At 39.9% G+C, this 26,866-nt stretch overlaps 2 protein-coding genes across 2 annotated transcripts in view; one reads left to right on the top strand and one right to left on the bottom strand.

The window, feature by feature from the left end:
* LOC142160846 (C-type lectin domain family 7 member A-like) overlaps nucleotides 1-3,240 on the bottom strand; it is a 46,327-nt gene extending 43,087 nt beyond the window's left edge. The window contains exon 1 of the mRNA XM_075215875.1: nucleotides 3,138-3,240. Coding sequence (XP_075071976.1) covers nucleotides 3,138-3,210 — 73 coding nt within the window. The 5' untranslated portion in view covers nucleotides 3,211-3,240. The remainder of the gene's footprint in view (nucleotides 1-3,137) is intronic.
* An 8,553-nt stretch (nucleotides 3,241-11,793) lies between these two features.
* Nucleotides 11,794-26,866, top strand: part of LOC142160847 (C-type lectin domain family 2 member B-like) — a 22,175-nt gene continuing 7,102 nt past the window's right edge. The window contains exons 1-5 of the mRNA XM_075215876.1: nucleotides 11,794-12,031; nucleotides 14,733-14,774; nucleotides 19,633-19,728; nucleotides 21,173-21,342; nucleotides 26,136-26,245. Coding sequence (XP_075071977.1) covers nucleotides 12,010-12,031; nucleotides 14,733-14,774; nucleotides 19,633-19,728; nucleotides 21,173-21,342; nucleotides 26,136-26,245 — 440 coding nt within the window. The 5' untranslated portion in view covers nucleotides 11,794-12,009. The remainder of the gene's footprint in view (nucleotides 12,032-14,732; nucleotides 14,775-19,632; nucleotides 19,729-21,172; nucleotides 21,343-26,135; nucleotides 26,246-26,866) is intronic.

The following is a 26,866-nucleotide window of genomic DNA, read 5'->3' as shown; positions in this document are numbered from 1 at the left end:
TCCCGGGACTTACCCGGAATTCGTTAGTTGGCAAGTATGCAATAATATTAATAACCACCTTTAGATTGTAAGCTCCCTTGAGAAGGGCCCTCTGTCCTCGTGTCCTGCTCCTCCTGTTTACCTTGCCTTTAGCCCTCCGCCTCTTCTCTCCATTTCATCACTTGACTCCTACTCCCATCTTTACTCCTCTCCATCTCTGTTTTAATCCTGTAAGTGGTGCCCACAGGGCACAGGCGTAACCCCTTATTCACTCCCCCCCTCCCTCCTTCTCTTTCCCATCTATACTCTGGAATTCACTTTTACCTCTTGGCCCTGTGCACCGCTCTAGGCTAAATTTGTACTTGTTTATACTTATTGCTCTTTGCTTTTATTGCACTTTGTTTTTGTACTACCCTGTACTGCATGTACTGTTACCCTGTACTGTTATCCCATGATCTATGTACGGCGCTGTGGACCCTTTGTGGCACCTCATAAATAAAAGATAATAATAATAATAATAATAATAATAATAATAATAATAATAATAATAATATTGGTATACATATAAAAAACTAAGAAATAAATTATATGATATCCTATATCCTGAAGATTAGACGAGAGACAAATAATATGGCAATTTGAGAAACTGAAATGATAGGCTTGACAGAGAGAGGATAAGAAACAAATCTTTCAATACTTAAACCTACAACAAACAATTAAGACACATAAAAAAGCAATTGATACAAGTAGTAAAGAAACAAAGCACATAGATAAGTTTTTTTTCCACACACAGATTTATGTGAAGGAAATTGTCTACCCTTCAGTTTGCAAGAATAATTTTAGAAATAATTGATCATATCCCATAAACTGCTAAAGTGCAGAAACAACACACAAGCTTATATATGGGAGAAGCTTAAAATAAGACTAATCTGAGCTACATAAGAATTAATTAAAGAAGTGTTCAGTTAAAGTCATCAAAAAGTTTCTTACTGCTTATCCCCCTCATTAGCTCAAACAACAAGCACATTAGCTAAAATCACATACAAATTATAATATTGCCAACATAAAAGATTGGGGAATCAATTCAAAATCTGAACCACAATTATTGCTAACATCTTGTACTTATATATATTTATTCCTCTCATTAGAAAATCAGCTGAGAAATTTCACAAGCTACATTTAGGAAGTATCGTAATCCCAGTCAAAAACCTAAAAATGTAAAAATTAAATTGTGAGAGAACCTTTTTGAATGATCAAGATAGATGGTGTATTGTAAGAAAATTGCAGTCACAGAATAAATTGCACCAATCTATCTATTAGGAATATGAACAGCTCACTAACCTGAGGCCTCAGGGGAAACGTTCTTTCTTCTCCCTGTTTTATAATATATCACCCAAATTTCAACATCTTATCACTAATATTTTTAAATGTAATATTTCGCTTGGGAAAAATGTATATACAAATAAAGAATCTGACTCTAAAACATTATTTTAAGCTTAATAACAATAAAGATTTAAACATTTTAAAATGTATAACTCATTGTATGAACAGTTATGGATTAACGAGTACCACCAATAACAGCACTTTTTCTAACCCCATTTTATCAATAACCTCAGCTTATCTGGTTATCCCTTTAATAATGTCTATTAATGATAAGACTTTCCTGGATAAATTCCCAATCATCCCATCCTGCTTGTCGATACCTGGCCTGGACAACCTGTAGCTCTTCAGGAGTTCTGAAAGTCCCAGAATTCACTGTCCACTATCAGCTTCATCCCTTCAGGTCCTCTATATGGGCCTGATTCATTAAGGATCTTAACTTGAGAAACTTCTTATTTCAGTATCCTGGACAAAACCATGTTACAATGCAAGGGGTGCAAATTAGTATTCTGTTTTGCACATAAGTTAAATACTGTCTGTTTTTCATGGAGCACACACATATCAACTTTAAATGTCAGTGTACAAATAAGCTATCAAGTATTTGTGTGCTACATGAAAAACAGTCAGTATATAACGTATGTGCAAAACAGAATACTAATTTGCCCCCCTTGCATTGTAACATGGTTTTGTCCAGGAGACTGAAATAAGAAGTTTCTCAAGTTAAGATCCTTAATGAATCAGGCCCTATGTTTTTAAGTAGACCTGAGTGTAGCCAGCTGCTTATTTATATCCAGAATCTGAACTTCCAGATGAGCTGCTTATTCACATATTACACGGCATTCACCATCCAATGGTTGTTCCAGAAGTTCATACATAGCATAAGATGTACATTTGGTGGCATTATCAATCATTGGAACACATGCCTTTACTTAAGCTATACGGTGATCATTTAAAATGTTCAGTGCGTTATTTAACTAGAACTAATTAATACAACATAATTACAGTACACATAGGCTACTTACAATTACAAAGTAATATTTTAAGTTAAATTTTTAAAATAAGAAAACAAAAATATATGAATTTGAAAAGAAATTTATCTTTCACAGAAACTTGCCGCCAAGAAGAATGAAATGTAGATATACCTTGTTTTCCTTCATCCTTGTGCTAAACTATACACTTATCAGAACAAACAAACCCCCTTGAAAAACCCTGCTTGGTTTTGCACTTGAGGTCTAATCTCAATTAACAGCAGCTAAAATTAAGGTGATCACAAACTCCCTATCCACCCAATTTTAATCACCCCCCCCCCCCCCAGTTACAAATGGAAAAGGATGGAACACCCCTCCACCCAAAATAAATAAATAAATTGAACTATACTTAACAGACTCTCAAACATGAACACTACCACCCGGTACAAAATGCTGCAGATCATATCTCTTCATTTACTATTAATTAATGAGAAGGTTTTTATTAAACACTAAAGAACTCAGCACGGGTAAGGCATCATGTTGGAGAACTATGTCCTTGCATTAAATTATCTACGCTCCTACAATTGTCAAGAAAATTTAAAGCCTTGCACAACTCAGAAACCAGTCACATTACCTAGCCTTCTACAAGCGTTTAAATGTAAACTGTGAATATCTTTGCACTTCCTTTGGTTTACATCAGAATTTCCTCATTTTTCCAATTTACATTGAGCTCTTCTCTGAACTGATTAACACATCATATTTTTCTATACAATTTATTCAATAAAGTACAAATACAAAATTACAGCTTACCCAGAATCTCCATGTATTTAGTAGTGCAGGGTAATGTCCAAGATACTGTGGTATGGTAAGATATATAGAACATACATTAGGCGGTGTGTGAGGTTTATATACCTTCACAGTCTACTCTATCTTCCTGTGTGGGTTAAGATGAAGAGACAAACATTTCACTAGGTCACAAACATTCATGAAACAAACTCAATGGTCATGTTGTTAATTGACCTAAGTGTTGCCAATTGCTCATTTAGAACAAAAATGTGGGCTTCTAGATTAGCCACTCACCCACATCTGATACAGCGGCATTTACCATTCTACTTAAGCTATATTGGGATACTTACTCTAATGTTCAGAGTATTAGCTAACTAGAACTAATTAATACAATAGAAGTACAGTACCAATAGACTACTTACAACTACAAAATAATATTTTACATTAATTGTAAAAAAAAATTTTTATAACGATTTAAAAGAAATCAACCATTACATTACTTTACAAAACATCTCCCTCATCCTGGGCACCTTAATGTTTTCTGTAGTGTAAGGTATTATTGTGTGCTGTTCAGATGTGATCACCAAACATATTTTGAAAGAGGGGACTCCATTCCCCTAGACTAGAGAATTGTTTATGTAGTGCAGTGGGATATCTCCATCCCCTCAGTGACTTAATTGTGCAAAGGCACAATGACATTACCACGCACGGCACAATGACATCATCATGCACAGGACCAATGACATGATCAGTCGACTGCCTACTCTACCGGCCTGCAGAGCAGTAAATGCTGGTGGAGGATAGGTAGTTATGTATTTTATTAATTTGAACTTCAGTGCTGAAATATTATTTTTTTTAGTTAACACTAATTATTTCAGCACAGACAACAGTAAAAGTAAAATTAATGTGGAAACACTGCTACAGGTTATTTTCCATCCGTTGAAAGGTGTCATGTTCAAGGTTATAAATGAATTAAAATCTAATTTATGTCCTTGCATTAAATTATGCACTTTCAGACAGGAAAATCAAAAACCTTTCACAACTCAGAAACCAGTCACATTACCTGATCTTCATACAAGCAATTAAATGTTAAACTGTGAACCTTTTTTTAACTTTTTCTGGTTTACATCAGAATTTCCACATTTTCTAATGAACTCTTTTCTGAACGAATAACTACATGACATTGTTCTATATAATTTATTCAGTAAAGTAAAAATACAAAATTACACCCGTAATCTATTTGTATTTAGTCGTGCAGGGTAATGTCCACAATACTGTGGTACTATAACTAATTATATAGAGCATACAGAATGTGGTCTATATGACTGCCCAGCCTGCTCTACTTTCCTGTGCGGTGTAATCAGATTAGACAATCATTTCACTAGGTCACCAACATTCATGAAACAAACTCAGTGGTCAGTTATGGTAAACACATAGCTTCACAGAGCCCAAGTGCTTTAATAGTAGAAAACAAACCTTTTCTCACTGGTAGTCTATAAGAGGCTTAGATGTTGCTAATGTCTACGTCTCCAAGCTGCTAGGTACATAAGTTGCAAGATATTTGTTTCAAGAAATGAGCAGCGTAAATTACCCCTTATGATGGTCAACATCCTCCTCCCTGTTTACTTTTCACTGACTGCTGGCGGTGATGTCATCACACCTGATATTTTCAGTGAGGAGCGGCACTGAGAGAAGCCTGAAGAAAGAAGACAGGAGAAAAAGAAGAAAGGTAAGAAAAAGAACAGAGGGGAGACAGCGATGGGGGATCACAGTGTGATATGGTGAAGTGGAAACACAGCGTTTGACATGGTGAAGGGGGACACATTGTGACATGGAGAAAGGGGAACACAGTTTGACATGGTGTATGGGGACACAGTGTGACATAGAGAAAGGGGAACACAGTGTGACTTGGTGAAGGGGGAAACAGTGTGTGACATGGTGAAGGGGACACAGTGTGACATGGTAAAGGGGGACCACAGTGTGACATGGTGAAAGGGAAACACAGGGTGTGACATGGTGAAGGGGACACGGTGTGACATGGTGAAGGGGACACAGTGTGTGACATGGTGAAGGGGACACAGTGTGTGACACGGTGAAGGGGACACAGTGTGTGACACGGTGAAGGGGACACAGTGTGTGACACGGTGAAGGGGACACAGTGTATGACATGGTGAAGGGGACACAGTGTGTGACATGGTGAAGGGGACACAGTGTGTGACATGGTGAAGGGGGAAAGAGTGTGTGACACGGTGAATTGGGAAACAGTGTGTTCCCTTTAATGCCGAGGTAGGTACTGGAGTCATTCTTTCTCAGCGCAGTGGTAACCATAAAATGTTACATCCATGTGCCTTCTTCTCCAGAAGATTCTCTTCTTCAGAAGCCAATTACAAGATTGGAAATTTTTAGTCATTAATTGGCCCTTTTGGATGAGGAATTGGCTAGAAGGGTAACACTGTCCCTATTTCCACTGATCATAAAAATTTAAAGTACATTCAATATGCTAATAGTAAATCATTGGTCTCAGTTCTTTCACAATTCATCTTCATTTTCACTCACAGGCTAGGGTCCTACTAGGAGCCGCCGCACTAGTGGCGATGGCTCACACTGTAGACTTCCGTCCCGGTTGGTTGCTACAAAGCCGATACTCTTCTTCCTCTTTTGTGGACAGTCACATAATCACAATTTCTGCAATGTGGGGGGCTCGCTCCTAATGGAGCGCTATGATTGGATGCCATTAAATGGCAGGCTGTGCAGAGCATTCTGTAGCTTTAGCACACCTTGTTTTAGGTGTTCAATGTGGGGTTTATGATTATTCTGCAATACAGAACTGTACAAGTATGTACACACAATTATATGGCTGCACTATTGAAGGGTGTATCATATTCCCAACAGGCCTAATAGACATTCTTGATTTCCAAAAATGCATAGCCTACTGGTTTCAGGGCATGATCATTGCAAAATGCGGGCATGGTTTGGTGGAATAAAATATAGTCTAAGGGGTATATTTACTAAACTGCGGGTTTGAAAAAGTGGAGATGTTGCCTATCGTAACCAATCAGATTCTTTAGTACATTCTACAAAATGACAGCTAGAATCTGATTGGTTGCTGTAGGCAACAACTCCACTTTTTCAAACGTGCAGTTTAGTAAATCTAGCCCTAAGTGTGATGTGACATTACCAATATAGGCTCTATTATATATATGTTAATATTTTGGATTGTTGGGTATAAGTATAAATATGCAGGAGTATGTATTGTTGAAGTCGTATAATTGGATGAACGAAAGTATATTGGTTTAATATTGTTTAGCCATGCAAATGCGATCCGTACGCTACGTAACACGTGGAGTGGTGCGTTCGCACGGTAAAGTATGCACGCACACACTCGCATTACAACATTTAGTTATTTATATAATTCATATTCATATTGGTTCCATCACACTGTAATTTAGGAGCAGATAGTATTTGGTTTATTATTAGTCTATATATATATATATATATATATATATATATATATATATAGGGATTATATGTACACTTCAGTGATATTCAAGGTTCAGGTTATAGGAAAGGTATCATGCCTGATATCATATTGAAGCCCTAATCATCAGCAGCTGTCCGGTGCAGTCGGCGAAGAGATTGCACATTGCATACTTGAGTTATTGATATTAGAGAATAAACCTTTGTATGATGCTGGCTATGAAAGGAGCAGACCCCCTGGAGAGACGACCCCCTCCTTTGGATTCCTTAGATTGAATCAGCCTATGAACTGTTTACCCTGGAGCCACCCTGTGTCTGGACCTATAGAAGCAAGCTACGTCATCTCTATTGTTCACAATGAAACACTGACTGTATATATATTCATAGCTGTGCATCCAGACCTCAGTCAACTCTGACACAGTATTCTAACAGATATACTGTCCATCGGGTCCCGTGGGTGCGCAGCGAGCGCATGCGATTGCATTGGTATGTATTTATCTTTTGGTATTGGCTGTGCTGTACTGTACTGTATCATAATATAATAATGTATTGAATTGTTGACTATTTACATCTGCTAAAATAAACCACCATGTGCTTTGAAAACACATACAATTGATTGGGCAATGCTTATTTTAAAACGATAGAATTACTTTAATAGTATGTAAAGTTTTTTGGCTTGTTTGGGTTTTAGTTGCCATCAGCAACCAGAGAGAAGTCTGTAAGATGCCAGCAAATTACATGTATTGGCACACAGGCTAACTTTATTTTTTCTGTCCATCATAAACAGTTTAATATAAACTAATCTTCATATGAAGCTTTAGCAAAGGCTTTATATAAGTATTCCTCAATACATTCGAAAAGCAAACACCACCATACAACCCGACTGGGGATAAAAGGCATTGCCCCATCAACAGGATGTTTTTACTTGGGACAGAGTCGACTAGGAATTATGGATCTTGTCAGTCTGGTTGTAGATTATTGAGGGTATCCTAAAACTTCAAAGCATCCACGGACTTTGTCCCTTTGAGCACCTGCAAAAAGCGGTAAGATATCGGGCTTCGTCCCTACCTTGCTGTTAAAGGAGTGGAGTGAGTGTTTCAACAGTCAGATCATTGCTCCGAGAGAATTGATGATTAGAGCCCCTTTAGTGTAGTGTTGTTTAGTAGGATCTATTACCAGTAAACCCCCTGATGGTGTCATGGCCACTAGGGATATAAGAAGTGTTAGCCAGACACATAAGGCTACATTCTTGCATACCAGCCAGCTGGAAAAGTAAAAATGCTTAATTATTAACACTGTATGCTTACAAGCAGCATCCTAATTAAATTGGATGAAGGTAAGCTGTCCAGAAATCTCTGCACAGATGTTATTGAGAATTATTATTATTATTAATTTCTATTTATAGGGCGCCACTAGGTATCCGTAGCGCCATACAGGGACAAACAAAGTTACAATACAAAGGTGAGACAGCACGATACAGTAAACAAAACGCAGAGTAACTCCGTGAGCTCAATGCACAGCTAGAGGGGCGGGGGAAGGGAGAGGGGAAGGTCCCGCATACGGCGGAGCCCAAGAGGGCACGGAAGGCAGGGAAACCCCCAGAGTGGGGAGGAGGGAGCAAGAGGGAATGGGGAGGAGGAGGGCAAGGTAGCTGGAGAGCAGAGTTAAAAGTGGTGAAGACAGGAGGAGAGATGACCCTGCTCAAGGAGCGTACAATTTAAGGGGTGGGGTAGACAGACAGAGAGACACGAGGGAGGGAGAGAAGGAGGATAAGGGAAGGGGAGTGAAGGGGAAGAGGCAGAAGATCTGGTAGGGAGTTAAGTGGGAGACTGGAAGGCTTTAAGAAAAAGGTGGGTTTTTAGAGCCCGTTTGAAACTGGACAGATTAGGGCAGGTTCTGATAGAGGGAGGGAGCTTGTTCCAGTGGAGGGGGGCAGCGCGGGCAAAGTCTTGGATACGCGCATGGGAGGAGGTGATCAGGGGAGAAGAGAGGCTTCTAACTGGGTAATGCCCAGGCAGATTTTCTTCCAAGCATCTAAGGTTACAGAGGAATTTTAGATCATACTAATGCAAATGCTATCAACGGATACCTTTCCCAACCAATGTTTCCTAGAGATGCTCGGGCTCGATTTTCTGAAAACCGAGCCGACCCGAACTTAGGGGATCTAAGTAGGCTTGTGAGCCAGCTCGGTACTTTTGCGCGTCCTCGGATTGAAACGAGGCAAAACGTCATTGTTGTGTTGTCTGATCTCGCGGGTTTTGGATTCCATAAGTACCTCCCTACCCAGGAGATCCAGCGCCATTGCTCACACAGAAACAGGGTTAGCAGTGTTTTTGTCACTCTCCAGTCTCCAGTAACATTGCTCAGTGCCATTGCTCATACAGAAACAGGAGGGGTAGCAGTGTTCTTGTCACTATCCTGTCTCCAGTGACATTGCTCAGTTGCATTGCTCATACAGAAACAGGAGGGGTAGCAGTCTTCTTGTCACTTGACAAAAATTGACTGGAAATGACTGGAAATGAATGTTATTGAGGTTAATAATAATGTAGGAACAAAAAAAAGAGTAAAATTATGTGATTTTAGCAAAAAAAAAAATAGGGATTTTAGAAAAAGTAGGGATCCAAAACCAAAACATGCGAGGACAGTTTTGCCAAAACCAAAACCAAAACACGGAGTTAATTCAGATTCAAAACCAAAACATGGGGATCAGTGAACATCTCTAATGTTTCCAGGGAACCCCGGATCTTCTCTAGACCCTAGCCAACTGCATGTGGATGGAAATATTACTCAATTGCTGATCACAAAACCTCTCCACTGACTATCCTTCAGCATGCCTCATTACATCCTTGGTATCTAGCTATTATAAAGGGGTTTCTATATTTTGTTCAGCAGCCAATTTTTTAGTACATATTTTGACTGTGGATGAAACCAGAGCACCAAGAGGATAATTGTTTGATCATGATTCACAGGAACTCCAATGACCAAGACAGCTCAACTTGCTAATGTTTCACTAACAAGGGTGTCTAAATTGTTGTCAGCATGGAAGACATAATTAGCAAAGGCCAACAGTAGTAGGAAGCAGACATATCCAGGATTGTGCATTAATTCAAAATACAAGACAAAACAGGAGAGCAACTGAAGAAAAATTGACTGAAAATGACAACCTGCGGTGCGAGCATCTAGTTTAAAGATGAGAACTCAGTCTGATGAGAAATCCACATTGGAGGATTTCAGTCAGATTGCAGTACAGTTTTCCCTTTGCAAGTTCAGAGGTGCAAAGTACACAGACAATGGGCTACCGAGCAGTGCAGAAAGGTGATACATATCATCATCACCATTTATTTATATAGCGCCACTGATTCTGCAGCGCTGTACAGAGAACTCACTCACATCAGTCTCTGCCCGATTGGAGCTTACAGTCTAAATTCCCTAACATACACCCACAGACAGAGACTAGGGTCAATTTTGATAGCAGCCAATTAACCTACTAGTATGTTTTTGGAGTGTGGGAGGAAACCAGAGGAAACCCACGCGAACACAGGGAGAACATAGAAACTGATCACACAGATAAGGCCATGGTTGGGAATCGAACTCATGACCCCAGCACTGTGCGGCAGAAGTGCTAACCACTTAGCCACCGAGCTGCCCAGATGAATAAGATGAATAATCCGTTACCATCGTCGGATTTACTTGCTGCATTGGCTAACTTTGTTTTTCATGACCCTAGGATTATAATGGACTGCTTTCCTGTCGGTTTGTCTTTATGTAGCATTTATATTTAGGAACATAGAAAATTTAGTCACAGTTTTGCACTGACTAAGAGGTTAAGAGATATGCAATTTCCCCTAGCAGCACAGAGCAGCCATGTATTACGGCACACTGGTGCAGGGAAACAGGGCCGGATTTACCACTAGTCAACCTAGGCAATTGCCTAGGGCCCAGCGGTCCCCAGAGGGCACTTCCACGGCCGGCGATGAGACCACCCTTTAAAAATGGGCCGCTACTTATGGGCCAGTGCTATATGCTTGCCCCCCTGGGCTAAAGTCTGCCAGACAGCCCCTAAATAGGGGTATATGTTATGCTAAAAAACGATAGTGCTATGGATTTTTTTAGGGAGGGGGCCCCAAACCAGTATCTTGCCTAGGGACCCATGAGGTCTAAATCCAGCTCTGCAGGAAAACTGTGGCATCAAACACACTCACAGCGGTCAAAATGGTGTGATATAGGAGGGTACGTCCTGCCAGGACTTCTACCCACTGCCCGTCTAACTCACCACATGGTAATCAATCGTCACAAAGAAATTTGTCTCCATTACAGAAGCCATAGTGGGTGAGCTATTTACAAATACCATCGTGCATTTTTGGTCAGAAAAACAACTGCTTTTTATACAACTCGGTCAGTAATAGGTACACGCTCTAAGATAAAAGTAAACTCACCTGAATCTGATGTTCTAGCAAAACTTTCATTAGGAACTTCCCTTCAGCTGAATGAACCAACCATGAGATCTGGGAATTTCCTGCGGAGATCACAAGGGCTCCACGTAAACTTATCGCTTTAAATTTTATTTTTAACCCACACTCTTTGCCCAGAGGTGTGAGAATAGATCTAGTGCTGTCAGGACGGGATGGTAATTCCTAGGGGAATGTTTGTTTGTTGTCCAATCCTCACTTATTTAGCTGATAATAATAAAAAAAATTATTTCCCATCATTTTGTTGCCCTTTAAAATCTGCTGCCTGGGACAGCTGCTTAATGATTATCCCCCATTGGCTGCAGTCATACTTTAATCTTCTACCCATTCTGAGGGTGTTATGTGCATGTAGTAGTTCATGGAGATGAGGAATAGTCCTGGCTGATAATGGTAAGGTGTATACATAACACTGATCACACACCCTGCTCATACAGGGAGAAAAATAGTAATATTATTCAGTAACAGACTTACACAGCTTCTCATTTCTGTATAAAATAATACCCTCAATACTGGAATACGTGTCTGTATTATCTCCTAACCTGACTGGATGGAGAGATGAAAGGTCCGGCTCAGTGGTGCAAAAATTGTATCTAGTCACTCAGCCCCCATTATCCAGCTTCTGACTGCAGTCATTGTGTGATAATACATGTACACTACACACAGAATACACAGGTGGAACTAATATACTATGGTTAAGAGGATCCCTGTATGTGTCACGTTCCCGGAGTCACATCAGTCTAAAACAAACAGAGCTTAAATATTTGTTTGTCAACACATCTTAGTGACAGAAGGAAAATGAACCTGTCTCAATGGGCGGCACCCACAGGAAAGTCCCGATACTGACTGAGGCTATTGTTTATTAGAAACTCATTACAATCATCCACTGATAACCCTGCGCCCCTCAGCTCCCCCAACACCATAGACGTATAGAGATCACTGGAGAATGAAACATGATGAAATCCCCGGACCCCGGTCAGTATTACACATATAAGTCAGTATTACAGATATAAGTCAGTATTACAGATATAAGTCAGTATAACAATCAGTATTACAGATATAAGTCCCCGCTGCTCTGTACCCAGTACGGAAAATAACCTTTGCTCGGTGTAACAGTCTCCGCTGGCGGCTCCTATGTATCTATACTGTGAGCAGAGAATCGCTGTAGTGAGGACAGTCAGACAGATTAGTACATTAGCGGCTGTTCTGTGATGGGATCACATACCAGGTACAATGAGGGGGATATAGGGGGCAGTGCGGGGGATATAGGGGGCAGTTGGGGGGGCTATAGGTCAGTAGTGCTGAGAGAGATATATAGTGTGTATACCTAAAGGGGTCTTTACATTGTCCCACTAACCAGCTTTTTACAGACTGGGAGAAATCTGGATTTTACACAGAAAAACAGAATATTGGTGGCAGATAAAGGCAAATTGGTAAATCCCCTCTGCCTAATTCTCACAGATTACACCTTGGACTTTCCCAGACATGTTTACATTCATGTTTACTTGCATTAAGTCCACATAGGTGTCTGTGTCAATATTATTCTGCAGGAATCCAAACGTTTCCTCTTAAATAATTTATACATTCATTTGATGTTGTAGGTGTTCTCCTTGCTGTGTTACAAATTGTGTTTACATTTTAATGCTTCCTCTTAAACAATAAAAATGCAGGAAAGTCAATATTTATATCAGCATATAATGTATATAACATGTTTGTTTAGCAAGAGAGGCTTTTAGAGCTCTGGAAAAAGTCCAAAGACATACTGGCGGAGCTCCTTTAGAATGTAAGCTCTCTAGGCTGGGGTCCTCTGCCCTATGTCTCAGGTCTGTAGAATCGCTTGTCCCTGTTATGTCTTATGCTTAATTGTCTCTGTATGCCATGTGGTTTGTCCTGTTAATTGCATCCAATTTATTATTGTGTATAACTGAACGCATCGTTATGGTTACCGTTAAGTTTACTGTTCTCATGTATGTCCTATCTGTGTGATTATCACTCTTCGCCCAGGAGGGAAGGTTAATTGTGAGGATAGAAGGGGCCGAGGTGAATTGCGTAATTTTGGTCCGCCCCTGTGATGCAATGACAAGAAACCATCATTTTCCATGGGGGCAGGGGTAAAATGTCGCGATTCCCTGCAAATTGCTTCTAGGTAGTGAGCAGGATGTGGGAGAATGTCATATAAATGATGATGATGATGATGATGATGAATGTTAGTATGTCTGTGGTAGAGAAATTAGAAACTACTAACACAGGGACTGATGCGAATGATTAAACATCCTCTGCACTATATGTAGTATAATTAAGCTATATAAATAAAGACTGCTATTAAATTTATTTAATAGTCTATGCGGGGTATTCTATTGTTAGCTATTATTTTTTTTTTTGACCATGTTAAGTCATTTTAACGCTGTTTTTTATCATTTTCGAGTGGGTTAACTTTACCCGCAACTCAATTCCATTTTTAATGCAGCATTTTTTTCATGAAACGGTCTTCTTGCGCTCCAGTAGAAGGTCTATTGAAGGTATAGGGTGTGCAAGAGGCAGCCACGTTAAAAGCTATTCAATTGTTTTTTAACGTGGTGGGTAAAACAGGAAAGTATGCTGTTATATCTCGCACCTCTTTGGGGTGTGTTAAAAATAAAAAACATCTGAAAAGTATTTGAAATCATGTAATAATGTGGAAAAAAAGTTAAACTTATGTTTATCACTAATGCCTAACATGTGTACGTTGATTTTCTTGTGAAAAAATAATTAAATAAAAAAAATAAAATTAATAAATAAAATAAAATCACTAATTAATTATATTTATGTATGTTTTTGGTACAAATATGAATGTAGTAATGTGTTTTGACATGGCATAGATGATTGTATGGTAAAAAAAATAGTTCAATTAAAAAATATGCTAAAGAAAGTACTGTAATGTAGATATTATCAATGTGTCATGCAGTCTAATGTATGGAAATGTATGCAAAACCTTTATTTTTGTGTTATACATGACCGTCTTAAAACTCACTTCACTCCCCTAAAAACTCGCAAACACAATTTTTAATGCGCTGGGGCAGCGTTCCCTCTTTTTCAAATGAATTGCACATGTTTTCCCGCTGCGCTAACTCAAAGCGGTCGCTATTGCCGTCAAAGACCCGCGGGAGATTTTTTTTTTTATATACATGGCAGGGAAATTTTTTTTTGCTAACAATTGAATACCCCCCTATTAGTCTATTTATTATTATGCAGTGATAGCATATATTTCCTATTGCCACTTATTGCAGCCATAGTAAATCTATTATCGCCACAACTTAACAAAAAAAATCGCTCAACTCCCTGGTGGTAGCGGCTGGCAGGGTTAAGAGAAATCTGACCGCTTCATTCATTTGCATATGTCCATTTATTTTCTCAATGAAGATCCTTTGCTGAGATGGCGATAGCGAAAGAAGGATCACGATCCTTGTTAAATAATATATCGCCATAGATAGGCGGCAGTAGCCCTGGATAGGGAGAAGCCGGTGTTTTTGCCGGAAATAGGGCTATTCTCTACATAATTAATAGACCTCTTTGCCTGCAACCTTAAAAAACAGTTTCAGATCAAATTACACATTCATAATATATTGTGATCTCCAGATAGCAGCTGGAAGTATATCTGTTATTGTTTACTTATACATGATTTTTTTTTTCTTTGCAGATTATTCAAAATATGTCATAGGGGAACCAACAATTAAGTGCAGTAAGTCATATAGTAATAAGATGAAAAATGTAATTATATAGTTGCTTCGCTTAAAGTGTACCTGTCACTTAGAGACAACTACACATTGATCAGAGAATCCATAAACATATGTTTACATTTACTGTGAGTTAAAGCTGTATTATTTCTTCCATAGTCACCTTTCTTTAAGTCAGCATGAAGTGAGCTGTGTTCTGAGCATATATAAATATTCATGAGCGTAATGAGAGAGGGAACATCCCATGTACTGGCAGGAGCGCGCTCAGTGTGCTCCCGAGACTCTCTGTGACTCATCATACTCCAGGAAGTATTCCAGCTTTCTAGACAAATGATCAGCTTTGAGTGGACACATGAGATTAGTGTCTCAGTAATTTGTCGGGTTTTTTTTTTTGCTGCTTGATGACGCCATTTTGAATAATTGAGCGCCGGACAGCCATTGAATATTCATTTAGAACTACCCGATCTGCGCTGTAACCTATTTCATCACTTTCTAAATCCTGTGTTTAGATGTAAAGAAGCTATTAGAAAAATTGCAAAACAAGATAAAAAGCTACAAACTAGAGATGTTCACTGACCCCCGTGTTCTGGTTTTGGTTTTGCATCTGGATTAACTTCGTGTTTTGGTTTTGGTTTTGGTAAAACCGCCCTCGTGTGTTTTGGTTCTGGTTTTGGTTTTGGATATCTATTTTTTAGAAAAATAGCTAAAATATGCTAAAATCATATAACTTTGCTTGTTATTTGTTCCTATATTATTATTAACCTCAATAACACTAATTTCAAGTCATTTGCAGTCAATGTTGACCACCTCACGGGTCACAATATTATTTTCATACACTTTCAGACAAAGACTGCAGCAGTTCTTGCCATGATAAGAAGGCCATTGTCATGCCTGGGCATAAGACCAAAAAAAACACCTCTTATGTGTGGAATTATTTTTACCCAAATTCTGACAACAGTTGTTTAGCCATTTGTAGCTCTGTAAAGGAACAGTCAGTAGAGGTAGGGACCTCAACCATCTAGGATGCTCATCCATGTTACACCATTTGAAGCAAGTTCATGGAAAGCACCTGCAATCTACACACCCAACACCTTCATCATCAATATCCTCACAAGTGATCGGAGTTAGTCCTGCATCCAAGCTGCTAATGTGAGATGACTCCTCCCGTATCCAGGACTCCTCAGAAGAATCCTTGAGCGTTAGGCCCACTGCTGCTGCTCCTGCTGGGGGTGGATCTTCAACCCAGGAGCAGACCAAGAAGAAGACTACTAGTAGTTTAGAACAATTGACTGTTAAACAATCCTTAGCAAGTATGAAAGCTGTCACCCAGTCGCAAAGTGGATCACAGACGCCATGGCGACTGCTAGTATTAGATCTGCGTCCAATATCTACTATTAATGCAGCTGGTGTTAGACAATTACTTGAGGTCTTGTGTCCCTGTTACCAAATTCCATCACAACACCATTTTACTAGAAAAGCTATTCCTTACCTCTACAAAAATGTAATTATTGGGCTACAAAATGCCATTCTACCTACTGAACACTTAACCACAGATATGTGGACAAGAGAAACTGGGCAAACTAAAGATTCTATGACTGTGACAGCCCACTGGGTTGGTGATTCACCTTCACCAGCAGGGACAGCAGCAGCATGTACCCAAGTACGTCACATTTTTCTGAGGCTACTCTGTGTGTCATCTGCTTCATTAAGAGGCTTATTATTATTATTATTATTATTATTATCATAGATTTGTAAGGAACCACAGTGAGAAGCAGCTAGAGAAATTGAAGGAGGAAATGAGACAAAGCAAATCCGCTAACTATATTGGAATTGTAGATTAAGTATTTAATTCGCTTCGCCAGTATCCAAGAGTTATCAACTTATTGAAAATGGATCACTACATTTTGCCAACTGTGCTTGATCCTAGGTTTAAGAGCTATGTCTTCTCTTTCTTTCCAACTGACCCAGATCTTAAGAGATGCAATGAGCTCCTGGTCAGCAGGCTGACAACTCAAGTGGTACATGACACAATGACGTATCCTCCTTCAGTTTCTCTGGCAACTGCTTCTAGGAAAAAACTAAGCTTTCCCAAGACACCCAGTAGTGATGCAGATGAGTCAGCACTACATTTTGACATTTGATCTGTTCTAAAAGAATTGACCAAAAATCATGACAGCTCTGCCATAAAATGAACTACACATTCCATGGGGAAGGCAATTACCGGCAATTACCGGCAATTACATCAAAGTACACAGACTTCTGTGATGGTGGATTCCAGCGGGGATGAATTAGTACTGTTTGAGGATGATGTACACACTGATGAGGGTGAATATCATGACAATATAGATTGCAGGTGTTGAAATCTAGCTAAGAGAAGGAGCTACCTGATGCTGGTATGCTTGGTAATATTTTGGATAGAATGGCATCTTGGCACTTTTATGTTTTTCTAAAGTAAATTTTCAACTTTATTAGAGAGGGTTTTTTTTCTTTAAAAGCTTTTTATTTACATTTTTGTTTCCCGGACTTAAAACCACTATGCACTTGAACATAGGCTTTAGCACATGAGGTAGATGTTTCTGTATGAGCTATGGCACAATACAATGTCACTGGAGACTTTGAAGAACACTGACAGCCCTATTATTACAATTTCTGTTTCAGCACTGAACCCTACCACCTCTCCTGTTTCTGAGTGAGCTATGGTACAGTAAAATGTAACTGCAGATTTAGACCAAGCCTGCCAGCCCTATAATTTCTATTTCAGCAGCAATGATTATTAGCAATGGAGCACTGCTCTTTGTCTGTTACCTATATAACACTTCTGAATTTGCCTGCAAATTCAGAAAAAAAGCCTGCAATGACTTGTATATTTGTATTTCAGCAATGACTCTTAGCAATAGAGCACTGCTCTTTGTCTGTTACCTATATAACACTTCTGAATTTGCCTGCAAATTCAGAAAAAAAGCCTGCAAGGACTTATATATTAGTATTTTAGCAATGACAAAATTACCAAATTAGCTCTTCTCTTTGGGTGTATATTAGACCCTACACTTATTAGTGCAAATTAAGAAAAAAAAGCCTGCAAGGACTTGTATATTAGTATTTCAGCAATGCCAAAATTACCAACGCGGCTCTTCTATTTGGGTGTATATTAGACCCTCTACTTATTAGTGCAAATTAAGAAAAAAGCCTGCAAGGACTTGTAGATTAGTATTTCAGCAATGGAGCTCTTCTCTTTGCCACTCTATCCTACCCCTTCTGTATCCCTCTCTCAAATGGCGCTAGATCACCGTGGAGGGCGGAATTTATAGATTCCAAAAATTGCGAGATCCGAGATCCGACGACGTCACAATGATGTTTTGCCTCGTTTTGGAATCCGGTTTAGCGGGAAAGTTCGAGTGGGTTCAGAAGGTAATTACAAAACTTCTGTGTGATGGGCTGATGTATCCGATTGGAGGCCAATTGTTTTGATATGTAAATGTACCTAGCCTCACAGTTCTCTTCAGACAAAAGCTATGTACCTTGGCATAGCGGGAGAGGAGAGACAATAGATATTTAAGGAAGGAAAATGGTATATATATGATAATCAATTATATATATCTTCTTCACCTTTTCTTTATTAGGCTGACAATCCTATGAGGATAAATTTTAAAGCCCTTCATTAGAGGGTCTGTACACACTTTACAGTCTTCAGACAAACATTAAAACATCTGTTTTGTGCATGTGATAGTTCCAATATGTGCAACTTCTGGTGATATTCTTACATATTGATTATCTCTATACAATGTATTTCTAGGATCCTACCCTTGTTTTTTTTATTAAAACATATGAAAATCAACAATCTGCAGCCACAACATGGCTCGTCTTTTGAGGTTGCAGCCATTTATAGGTGGCTCTGAATCGGACATTGTGAGAATAGCACAGTTTCTCCACTTAACCTATGGATTTATAAGGCTCTTTCCTCTGGCACATTGCCATTATTTTTAATCTCCATGGCTCCTGAGCAGTTGCAGTGTCATTGATGTCCCCAGCCTTTGTGTAAGATTAGAAGGGCAGTTTTGCACCAAAATATATATGAATGCTGTTACATAGGCACACACCTTGTTGTACACAAGCATGTCCTAAAAGAAATTTGGTAACCAATACATCCACACTTATTTGAGGTTTGTAAAGGGGCACAAAGTTGATGATTTCCTGAATGGGTCATGACATCATTACAGGTGTCGAGCACTTACCTGCGGCTATAAATATCTGGCAATGCAAACATGCAGTTGCCAGAATATTGAGTCTCATTCTGACCAATAACCAGCCTACTTGTATTTGTGATTCCCATGTACCTGACCACAGCTATACCTCTGACTGCCATTTATCCACTGCTTGTGTACCAAACCTTGGCTAAGCCTCTGACCAGTTAAATACTGACTGTTTTTTCATGTAGCACACAAATATCAACTTTAAATTTCAGTGTACAAATAAGCTATCAAGTATTTGTGTGCTACATTAAAAAACAGTCAGTATGTAACTTATGTGCACAACAGAATACTAATTTGCACCCCTTGCATTGTAACATGGTTTTGTCCAGGATACTGAAATAAGAAGTTTCTCAAGTTAAGATACTTAATGAATCAGGCCCCAGATGTGTTGTCTAAGACCACAGGTCACTATTAAATATGACCTGTAATTGTTGGTTGCTCATTGGATCAGCGACACTGTATCAATTTTTTCCAGTAAATCAGTTAATCAGTTTGATAATATTTTTCAGTCCCTTAAAGTCTTACTGTGTCTTATTGCTTGTTCTTATCTATTGTCTCTCTGATTCCTCCATGTATGATTCAAATTTCATCTTTTATATCCAATCCATTTTAGGATCCAATAAATGGGTATATCTGTTCCTGACGTTAAACCTAGTGACTGCTATTATTACTTTACTGATCATTTTAACTTCTCTTCTCCCCAGGACAGGTAAGAACACATAGTTTGCAAACTTTAGTAAAAATCACTTGATCACTGTCAACCGATAATCTGCATTTCATACACAGAGTTTAATTTATGGAGAAGGTTAAAACAATAAATGACTACATAGTATAGGCCCCATGACGAGATGTAATTGAAAAGTCGATAGTTAAAATGTCTACAGTGAAAATGTCTACATTAATAATGTCGACACAGTTATAAGGTTGAAAGTTTATGCAACATGGGTACTGGGTGTGTAGTGCAGTGTGTAGGCTGTAGTGTATATGGATCCATAATAAAAGAGGGCCCAGACCCTTGACTTATGGCCCCACCTTGCACCCTTGTACAGCCTGTGCATTTTTTTCTCAAACTGGCATAAGGAAAAAACAAGGACTCAGTGGAGTTTATCAGAGTTGACCTCCAGCCTTTAGGGGGCAGACCCTGGCATTATGGTCCTTTCTGGTCCTGACCCCAACCTCTATATTGAATGACCTACCCCATAACAAGCTCAGCTTCCCATCTGTTGGCCTGTCAGCAGTGGGTAGGATGCCTAGGCTCACGGACAGGCATCACAGCCAATCAGGCAAGGAACTGGTCCATTACTCCTCTTCGATATCTGGATGCCTCACATCATGTCCCGCCTTTCCCCTTATGCTCCTCCCATCAACTCGCCCTCCTGTTCCTCCTTTATTTCCCCTCTGCTCCATCCATCCCCTCCTCCTGTTTCTCCAATTCCTCTCTGTTCCTACTTTCCCCTGATCTCTATGTGGGCCAGCTCCCCCTCCATCCTTCAACACATTGTAGGCTTGAGCACTCTGACTGGTTCTATAGTTTGCAGAGACACATTGTGATGTTTTAAACACTTAAAAAAATTAACCTTAATGTCGCTAAACTATATGACTTTTAAACACATAATGCTCAATTAAAAGAATAATATACAATAATAAAAATAATGATAGTCTCGAAAATAGTCACAATACTGCAGCTCTCCAATTGGGACCTGGAAATCCCAAGGTTGAATAAATAAAATAAAAAAGAAAGGAGAACGCAAACTAAAGTAACAGTAGAGAGACTGCAATTAAATTAATTCCTCTCAAGGATTTTTGTGTACCAACCCAATATGTTGTGACCATGTTTACTTGTGATCCTGATCTTGGCTTGTTGACCATGAACCTGCACTGCCTACTCAGACTTTAGTCTTTAGTCAGGGCTAATTGCTGGTGACATAGTGGCTCCACATCTGGGATGTTCTGTTACATTCAGTATAGAAGAATTTATACCATGCCCATCCTGTATGTCTTATGAAGAGCTCAATGGTAGATTTGAGTTTCTTCAGTGATATATCAACGTGACTTCGCAAAGCAGAAAAACTAGACTTGACAAATGCAATTTTTCTAAACATATATAAATGAATGATGCAAATTGTATGCTGATATTTATCTGTTTGCAACAGTAACACTGGGAATCTCCATAGAGAAGACTATGCCATGTGAGAGTAATTGGATCTGGTACCATGGTAAATGTTACCATTTCTCTGACACACGGGAAACGTGGACCAACAGCCAGAAAATCTGTCTCTCACAAAATGCATCCTTGGCCCTTATTGATAGCGAGGTTGAACTGGTGAGTGTAAGAGGATGTCTTATATGAGCTGTGATTTGTAAGCAATGCCACAGGGTGGTTCTTTAACAGTTTTGGTTCCCCAGAACCAGTGGTTTAGTAAGTTCTCCTGACTGTATCCTACAGTGCAATTCTGGTATAACATTCAATGTCTGTGTAGGAAAAGTGTGTTCTATATAGTCAGCAATAATCTGCTTTACCTGAGTTGGTTGTTCCAATTGACAAGCAGCATTCATAGAGCTACTATATACTTATAGTACTACTATAAGTTCCAAGATTAATTTAAGAACATTGAACCTTGTTTATAAAGCACTTTGAATGTGCATTGCTAGAGCTTGGTTTTGTACAGATGGACCTAGATGATCCACCCAGCAAACTTTAAGGTATCCACCTTCACTTAGTTCTCATGAGACACGTTTCTAAACTAGAAGGGAACGTAGGTTTGCAGAAAAATCAGAAAAGGTGACTACGCAAAAGACTAAATGACACATTAAAGCATAACCTCCTTCTACTGCAGAACCAACCCATTCATTAAATAAAGTTTTCAGTATTTCGAATCTCCACCAACTCTGAGTTTCAAGCAGAAAAGACCATGCGTCCCTGCACCCATAAAAATGTGCCCTCTCCACCCCATTATCTCCTATACATAATCTTACTCTATAAAGTGAAGTCTCTCTTCTGCACACAAAATGGTGCAGCAGTTCACATATTCCAAACTTAGTAAGTTACCCCCTAACTTCGTCCAACTCCCACTTTCACCCGGTAAAAATTTTTGCACATCTGGAAAGGTTACTGCCTTGCTCCAGAAATCATGCACTTTTGCGGACATTGAGGCACCATCAGAGAAGGTTTTGCTCTCTGCCTCCTTCATTTTGTGCTTTGTAAATGAGGCCCAGAGACTCCAGTAGATTCAGCAACGTTGCACCTTAGCAAATCTATTTGCGCTGCTGGGGGGGATTTTGAAAATTTGTTATTATTGTGTACCACATGCAAAGCATATCTCTCAACATTGTCCCGGGATTAATTGGGCATTGTCGTTATAAATGTCTGACCTGTCAGTGCCTGGCAGGATGTGAGGTCGTTGGCTATGCATGCTGGGAAGTTCCTGTTTTCTGTTCTGCATTTTAGTAATCATCATCATCATTATTTATTTATATAGCGCCAGCAGATTCCGTAGCGCTTTACAATTGGGAACAACAATAATAAAACAATAGTGGGTAATACATTCATACAGAGAGGTAAGAAGGTCCTGCTCACAAGCTTACTATCTATGGGATATATGTTATGCTGAGCAATCACGTTATGTTTCCTCCTGAGAGTTGTCACTGCAGTCTTTCTACACCCACATCTACGTGGTGTCAGAAGTTGGCAGACATGGCTCAAGGTCTGTACTGCATTAACCCTCTCTGACTTGATGAAAACATCACTGACAACTGGCTCCAGTACAGGAAGGAATGGAAATTATACTGCAGGTACAAGCATATACTTTACTAAATCTGCCTGGTGCCGAGGCAGTAGATAAAGAGGACACAATTGTCTATGGGGAAGGGGAGGATAATGAGGATCCTGAAATGCTTCAAAAAAATTTGAGGAGATATGTTAACCTGTAAAGCATGTAATAATGGACAGACATACTGTATATTTAATACCACAAACCAAAAGCATGATGAAAATGTGCAATCATATCTGTCAACACTAGAGCTACTAGCTAAAAAAAATTTGATTTTGGCACCATCACCAACAAACTAATCAGAGACAGAACTGTTTGTGGTATTCATAATGATACTGTATGCACACAGTTGTTAAGAGAAAATAATTTGACTAGAAACTGCACACACCACCACAATACATGCAGTGCCAAAACTGTGGTGGGCACCACACATCTAAGCGGCAAAAATGCCTTTAGCCTTTAATAAAGGCTGTAACTCCAGTAATAAATGGATCCACTTCGCAGAATGCTGCAGATCCAAACACACAATGGCGACTAGCTCGCCACACTGAGGGAAAGGCAGTCACAGAGATTCAATAACATGAAGACCAAGTCCGTATCAGAACCTGTCAATGCGATATATTGTGAGAGAGTACATCTGGTCACAGAAAAGGAAGGAATCTTTACTAGCTTCTGTGTCAACAACAACGTAAACATACTGAAAATAAAAATTGACACTGGTGCCAAGTGCAACATCATATCAAAGACTCTCCTACGCAAAACAAAGCCACAGGCACTAATTGACTAGACAGATTTGGTAAACCTTGCGGCATATTGAGGTCAAATCATTAAAACTATGGAAACTAGAGTGCATGTGTCCGCCGTTACAGTTTCACAATGTTGATTGTGACGTGAGACTACTACTAAGACTGTCTGAGAGCGTTAAACTAGGCTTGGTACACCTGGGAGCCGAAGTCCATATGGTGCAGCCAGAAACATCAGAACGCAAGGAATTCAAAGATCTGTTCGACTATGATACCATTGGAAAACTCCCTGTCATCTGCCACCTGCAACTGGATGAGTCAATTGTCCCCACTATCTGTGCACCCGAAGGCATCCCCGTTGCCATGAAGGACAAAGTGTTTGCTGTTCTAGACCGCATGACAAGGCTCGGTATAATTACCCCGATAGAGGAATCAACACAGTGGGTCTCAGCCATGGTAGCTACAGCAAAAATGACAGGTCAGTGAAACTATGCATAGACCCCGTGCACCTACACAAAGCACAACTAAGGCCTCAACACCCATTGAGAACGGTAGAAGAAGTTATAGCTGACATGCCTGAGGAAAAAATCTTAAAACCCTGGCATGTTCACGACACCCGCTGGATGTTATTTTCATATGCCTTATGGCCTGACCACCGGCAGTGAAGTTTCCGAACATTGCATGCAACAGCTGTTTGCGGGATACCGTCTGAAATCATTGTTGATGACATCATCATTTGGGGTCGCAACATGCAAGAATATGATGAGCGCTTCCGTCTGGTGTTGGAAAGTATCCATGCCATAAATTTAAAGCTCAACTCAGGCAAATGCAAGTTCTGAGTGTTGATCGTTCCATATGTGGGTCATCTCGTCACTGACAAAAAAAAAGGAATAATCATGTGAACATGGCGCCGGTGCCCCTCCTCTCTGCTCCGTTCTCACTTAATGTTGGGCGTGATGACGTCACACCCGACATTAAGTTCAGTGAGTTCAGTAAGTTCAGTGAGGAACGCCGCAGAGAGGAGTCGGGAAGAAAACAGAAGACGAGAAGAAGACAAGAAAGAAGCCGATAGAAAATGTAAGTGAAGGAACGGATGCAAGGGGGAGCATGGCAGAGTATGGCAGAGTGAAGGGGGAGCACAGACACTATGGCAGAGAGTGAAAAGGGGCAAAGACAGCATGTCAGTGTTTGAAGTGGGGCCAAAGCAGCATGGCAGAGTGTGAAGGGGAGGCCAAAGCAGCATGGGACAGGGTGCTGAAGGGGGGCCAGGACAAGGGGGGAACAAAAGCTGCATGGCAAAGGGTGATGAAGGGGGGCCATGAGAAGGGGGAGGCCAAAGCAGCATGGGACAGGGTGCTGAAGGGGGGCCAGGACAAGGGGGGAACAAAAGCTGCATGGCAAAGGGTGATGAAGGGGGGCCATGAGAAGGGGGAGCAAATGCAGCATGGCACAGGGTGATGAAGGGGGGCCAGGAGAAGGGGGGAGCAAAAGCAGCATGGCACAGGGTCGCGAAGCGGGGCCAGGAGACGGGTCTGGTCGTGTGTCCAAACCTAACCCCAAATTCCAGGACAATGTAAGCTAGTGGTAATTCTTCCATGACCTTTTCTTCCATTAGCTTGCTATCCCATCCTACCCCACTACCATTTTAGGCCTAACTCATTATCTGTATCTGTATCATTTACATGTAAATGTATAACCAGTCAGAGCCTAACAGGATGTGAGATCAGTGGCTATGCATGCTGGGAAGTCCCTGTTCTCTGTTCTGCATTCTAATAATGTATGGTATGCTGAGTAAACACATTGGGCCTAATGCATTAAGGAAAGTAATGGAAAAAAATAGTAACTTTGCACCTTGGCAAAACCATGTTGCATTGGAGGGGGAGGTCAATTTAAAATGTGGGGACTTATTTATAATTGGGGTAGGGCATGTCCTTTATGTAAAAATAAAGCTATCAAGTATTTCTGTGCTACATGAAAAAACAGCCAGTATTTAACTTATGTGCAAAATAATAAACTCATTTGCACCCCTTGCATTGTAACATGGTTTTGCCAAGGTTCAAAGTTACAAATTTTTTGCTTTACTTTCCATAATGAATCAGGCCCAGTATGTTTCACTCCTGACAGTTGTCACTCCAGTCTTTCCACACCCACATCTACAGTTGTGGCCCCTGGGAGTGTGCCCAGTGTTTCAGAAACACTAGGCTGCCACTCACTGAATAAAATAGCTTTAAACTGCAAAACGCACCAGTGACCGGCTCACCACGGTTATGTCTCCACTCATCATGTTGAGGAAGGAGATGCCTCTTAACTTCCTGCAAGATGGGGTAAATCAGTCTAATGGTGGGGCGGCGGGATAGTCCTGTCTAAATTGGGTCAATAATATGCAAAATAATTGAATTTGCACCCCTTGCATCGCAGCATGGTGTGTCCGGATGCTACACTGCATCCTTTAACTGCGTTTACTCCTAAATTTGAAAGAGGTCCGGAGTGTTCAATTTAAGCTTGCAGGGCTCTCGTTACTGTGTGTTATGTTACATTACTACATGTTATGAGTTTATAAGCAGTTGATATTCACCCAAAAATATGTATTATCTTCCTGGCAGAATTTCTTGAACAGATTTAAAGGCATAGACAACCACTGGATTGGGCTAAGATGGAGCAGTGATAATAATGGCTGGACCTGGACTAATGGAACTTTACACACTAACAAGCTGTAAGTTTTTATTTTCCAATTTCAATCAGTATTATTGGTTAATGTTAAAATTGGAAAATTGATAATCAGGGACACAATATCAATTGCAAGTTAACATAATTGACAATGGCACTGCTTCCACTGTCCTGTCCTGATATTTGCAGTAGTAGAGACTAAATAAAATAGTCATGTGGTTATTCACCTATGCTGGCTGTCACATGGGTCCGGAGGAGTAATTCAACAAACATTCTTAATAATCCTTAAACATCAATGGGTGAACACTCGTACTTGCTCTTATTCATTTAAGACTGTTACATAGCAAAACAAGTTGGAATTGCAGTTTGTATATATTTAAAGACCCCACTGTCACATACTCTAGTAGAAACCTAAGCCTATCAAATTGAAAACAGTTTTAACAGTGTGATCACCGAGACTACTTTGATAAACATGTTCCTATATGGCACATTATACTAATTTAGTGCATTTTGAATAGCAAGGTGTGGTCCTGAAAAAAAGCATATGCACTATGTATAGCGTATATTACAGTGACAAAATAAATGCAGGGGATTCCAACAAAACATCATCATCAACATTGTTTATTTGTATGGTGCTACAAAACTCTGCAGTACCCGGTGTTATCGC

This window comes from Mixophyes fleayi, chromosome 6 (genome assembly GCF_038048845.1).
Source record: "Mixophyes fleayi isolate aMixFle1 chromosome 6, aMixFle1.hap1, whole genome shotgun sequence".
NCBI classification, from domain to species: domain Eukaryota; kingdom Metazoa; phylum Chordata; class Amphibia; order Anura; family Limnodynastidae; genus Mixophyes; species Mixophyes fleayi.
Note: the sequence above shows the minus strand (reverse complement) of the source record. Positions and strands in the feature narration are given on the sequence as shown.